The sequence below is a fragment of the Lucilia sericata genome, unplaced genomic scaffold (assembly GCF_015586225.1).
Source record: "Lucilia sericata isolate MDLA Ls3-8-SP2 unplaced genomic scaffold, ASM1558622v1 Contig000223F_arrow, whole genome shotgun sequence".
Classification (NCBI taxonomy): Eukaryota; Metazoa; Arthropoda; class Insecta; order Diptera; family Calliphoridae; genus Lucilia; species Lucilia sericata.
This window is the reverse complement of record NW_023994250.1, coordinates 472,867-476,824: the sequence shown is the minus strand read 5'-3', so window position 1 is coordinate 476,824 and position 3,958 is coordinate 472,867. Positions and strand designations below refer to the sequence as shown.

Sequence of the window (3,958 nt, the reverse complement as noted above, 5' to 3'; positions counted from 1 at the left end):
TATCGTATTTTTAAGTCAGTAATGGGCCTTAAAAGTAATTTTCTAAAGGGGACCTTATATGGGGGGTAGGATCAATTATAGACCGATCCACATAAAATTTGGTAGAGAGATTTTGGTTCGTATAAAACTTACATCTGTAAAATTTTATCGCTGTACTCGTATCTTTAAGCCAGTAATGAGCGTTAAAGTAATTTTATGGAGGGGACCTTATATGGGGGGTAGGGTCAATTATTGACCGATCCACATTAAATTGGTGGGAAGGTTTTCGCTCCTAAGATACTTACTTATGTCAAATTTCTTTGCTATACTCGTATTTTTACGCCAATATTGAGCGTTTTCTGAAGGGAACCTTATATCGGGGGTAGGGTCAATTATGGACCGATCCTCATAAAATTTGGTAGAGAGGTTTTGGCTGGTATAAAACTTACTTCTGTTAAATTTCACCGCTATAGTCGTATTTTTAAGCCAGTAATGAGCGTTAAAGTAATTTTATGGAGGGGACCTTATATGGGGGGGTAGGGTCAATTATGGACCGATCCATATAAAATAAGGTGGAAATGTTTTGGCTCCGAAGATACATATTTATGTCAAATTTCTTCGTTATACTCGTATTTTTATGCCAATAATGAGCGTTAAAGTCATTTTCTGAAGGGGACCTTATATAGGGGGTTGGGTCAATTATGGACCGATCCACAAAAAAAATTTGGTGGAGAGATTTTCGCTAGTATAAAACTTACTTCCATGAAATTCCGTTGCTACACTCGTATTTTAAGGCTCGTAATGAGCGTTAAAGTAGGGTAGGATCAATTATGGACCGATCCACATTAAATTTAGTGGAGAGATATTAGCTGGCATGAAATTTATGTGTGTGGAATTTCATTGCTATATTCGTATTTTTAAGCTAGTATTCAGCATTTTAGTCATTTTCTAAAGGGGACCTTATATGGGGGGTAGGGCCAAGTATGGTCCTATGTCCGCCATAATTCAGAATTTTATTTCAGAAGTCAAAAAACTGACCTATGCGAAATTTTGTGGTATTTGCTTCATAAACAACGAATTTGTGAATGTTTGAAGCTCTTTATACAATATTCCGGGGGGTACATTTGTATGGGGGCTATGTTAAATCGTTGACCAATTTTGCCCATTTTCAATACCAAACATTTCTGATCAATAAGAAATATTTTGGGAAAATTTCATCTCAATATCTCTTTGTTTGTGGACTCTATCGTGCCAAAAACAGACAGATGGGCAGACGGACGGACATAGCTAGATCGTCTTAGAATCTTACGAGGTCCCAGAATATATATACTTTATTGGGTCTGTGAACAATATTTCGATGTGTTACACACGGAATGACAAAAACAATATACCCCCCATCTTTTTTGATGGTGGGTATAAAAATATTCAGTGTGATTTAAGAAAATTTTCTTTATTTTTTAAAGAATTTTTTAGACGAAAAAATATTTCCTAGAAAAAAAAGCAATAATTTAATATGAGAATGATTGCGTCTAAATTTTAGACTCTAAAATCATTGTATTTAAAAAACGTGATAATAACATGACTGTGTAAACGTTAAGTAAAAAATAAATGTTTATTTATTTTTTACTTAACACCAAAAAATACTTGCTGGTATTATTAGTGTTAATCAATAAATATAATCTGTCAATAAATAACAGCTGACATCCATATGATTTATAAATAAAAAGCTTATCTCTTATAAACATGAGAATGTGAAAAAGTAATGCTCTTTTTAAAAAAGCTTTTCATACTAAAACATGATAATACAGATGTTTGCTCTCTGTTTTGAAGTGGCACTATAGCTCTCGTCAAAACAAAACAAGCTAGAGCAAGTCAAAGCAGATAAAAGCTTTTAAAAAATGATGCCAGATGGATAAACACAAAATGTGTACATATAATAAAGAGTTTTTTTTTAAATAACTAAAATTATTGTATATATTAATTAATAAATAAAGTAAATTATTAATAAATAATTTAATTTAATCTGTTAAAAAATTAAATAAAAATAAAATTTAATATGATTTTAAAAAACATTTTGTGTATTTATTTGTTTACCTTATATGTAAACGCTTTTATTGCAGAGCTTTTGTTTCCAAAACATCTGGCATTTCTTGTTTATTATTGCTTTTTATCACCAGACTGTTCTCCGCATTTATACTGTATACTATATAAAATTTTTAATAAAAAGTAAGATTATTATTACTGTTCTATAAAAAATCAAGTTAATATACTTAACGATTTAATACAAGTTAAAACTATTTTCTTCTCCCGATATTAGTGAGGCTATTAATACAACTAAGAAAAATGTCTTCAAGTGTCAATTTATCAGGTAAGATTATTTTAAAGTGTTATGGCCTGTTGTTAAGTTGTTGTTGTTTTTGTTTATAATTTTATTTTAGCATTACGTATGAAATATCGGGAAAAGAAAGATGCATTTCTGGAGGAGAATATAAAGGTTAAAGAACCTATTGCACAATTTCGTGTATGGTTGGAAGAAGCAATAAATACAGAGGAAATTTTGGAACCAAATGCGGCTTGTTTGGCAACGGTGAATAGGTGAGAGAATTAGGTTGTTGAAAATTACTCAGAAAGTTACTCTGTGACGATTGGTATATTCTGGAACCAATATTTTGGACCGTTAACCACTATTAGTAACAACACTTTGAATATAACTTTACTTAAATATGATCAAATTTACTTATATTCCAGTGAAGGCTGCCCATCAAATCGTTATGTTCTCCTCAAAGATGTCACCAATGAGGGTTTCACTTTCTTCACCAACTATGGCAGCCGCAAAGCTAATGACATTGCCCATAATGCCAATGTAGCTATGACTCTTTATTGGTGCCCCCTACGTAGATCTGTACGTATTGAAGGTAAAGCAGAGAAAATCTCCCATGAAGATTCTTTGAAATATTTCCATCAACGTCCCAGAGCTAGTCAAATAGGTGCCTTAGCTTCGGAACAAAGTACTAGAATACCTTCTAGACAGCACTTAGATGAGATTGAAAAGAAAATCAAACAAGAATTGGGCGAAGATAAAGAGGTACCCATGCCCAATTGGGGTGGTTATTTGATAAGACCAAAACGTGTGGAATTTTGGCAGGGACAAACTGATCGTTTGCATGATCGTATAGTGTTTAGAAGGGGTGATGATGTGGAGCAGGTAAGTTGTTATAAATTGGTTTTAAGTTAATTAAAAATTATAATTTTATTTCGATTTTTTAGGATATTGATAATACTTTAACACATGCTGGCGAAAATGGTTGGGTATATGAACGTTTGGCACCCTAAATATAAAGACAACTGAATTTATTTCATAATTTCCTTATTGTGGTTTTGACAATAAATTCTAATTATCTGCTCAATTGTATATTTATATAAAAAGTTATGAACTTTTTACTGAAACCTATAGTTTATATAAAGAAAGAGTAGCTTCAATTACATATTGTTATCGATTTAATCAAATTTTTACATACCTTTTTTGCATTTTTAAATTGTTATGAAATATAGTTGTAAATAAAATTATTAAAATTGTTATTTAAACAATTTAAACTTATGGTTTAAGATGTTGAACATAATCAACGACCATATATATATATTTTGTATTATTTTTACTTTCCGTTTGGGAAGCACACGAATCCTTGCTATAAGTACATATAATAGTATCAAATTTTGTTGTTCTAGATCAACTCTTTCTATATATACCCTACAATACTTTAGTGGAAAGGGTATATTGGGTTTGTGCTGATGTTTGTAACGCACAATAATATTGGTCCTATACCAACCTTAAATTATACCAATCGGCATAGAATCATTTTCTTTCATTTTCAAAGTCTTTTGAAAATGATTAACATTGGTTCATTATTTCACCTAGCCCCCATACAAATGAACCCGACAAATAGGGCTTTTAAGTTCATAATTATGTATAATATACTCG

The 3,958-nt window shown here is 31.2% G+C and overlaps 1 protein-coding gene across 2 annotated transcripts; it reads left to right on the top strand.

Annotated features, from left to right (window-relative positions):
* The first annotated feature begins 2,119 nt into the window (after positions 1 to 2,119).
* On the top strand, positions 2,120 to 3,599 carry LOC119602338 (pyridoxine-5'-phosphate oxidase). Of its 2 annotated transcripts, XM_037953784.1 has the most exons (5): positions 2,120 to 2,205; positions 2,297 to 2,347; positions 2,418 to 2,574; positions 2,728 to 3,184; positions 3,247 to 3,599. In XM_037953784.1, coding segments are annotated over exons 1-5 (732 nt in total). In that variant the 5' UTR covers positions 2,120 to 2,204; the 3' UTR covers positions 3,313 to 3,599. The 2 variants fall into 2 exon arrangements, with proteins under 2 accessions (XP_037809712.1, XP_037809713.1); XM_037953785.1 differs by having other exon boundaries at positions 2,134 to 2,347.
* Positions 3,600 to 3,958: the final 359 nt, after the last annotated feature.

Bases quoted from the DNA above. Each gene is read 5' to 3' on its own strand.
- LOC119602338 (XM_037953784.1), top strand. The intron at 2,348-2,417 runs GTAAGATTATTT...ATTTTATTTTAG, and splicing joins TTCAAGTGTCAATTTATCAG to CATTACGTATGAAATATCGG. The intron at 3,185-3,246 runs GTAAGTTGTTAT...TCGATTTTTTAG, and splicing joins GGGGTGATGATGTGGAGCAG to GATATTGATAATACTTTAAC.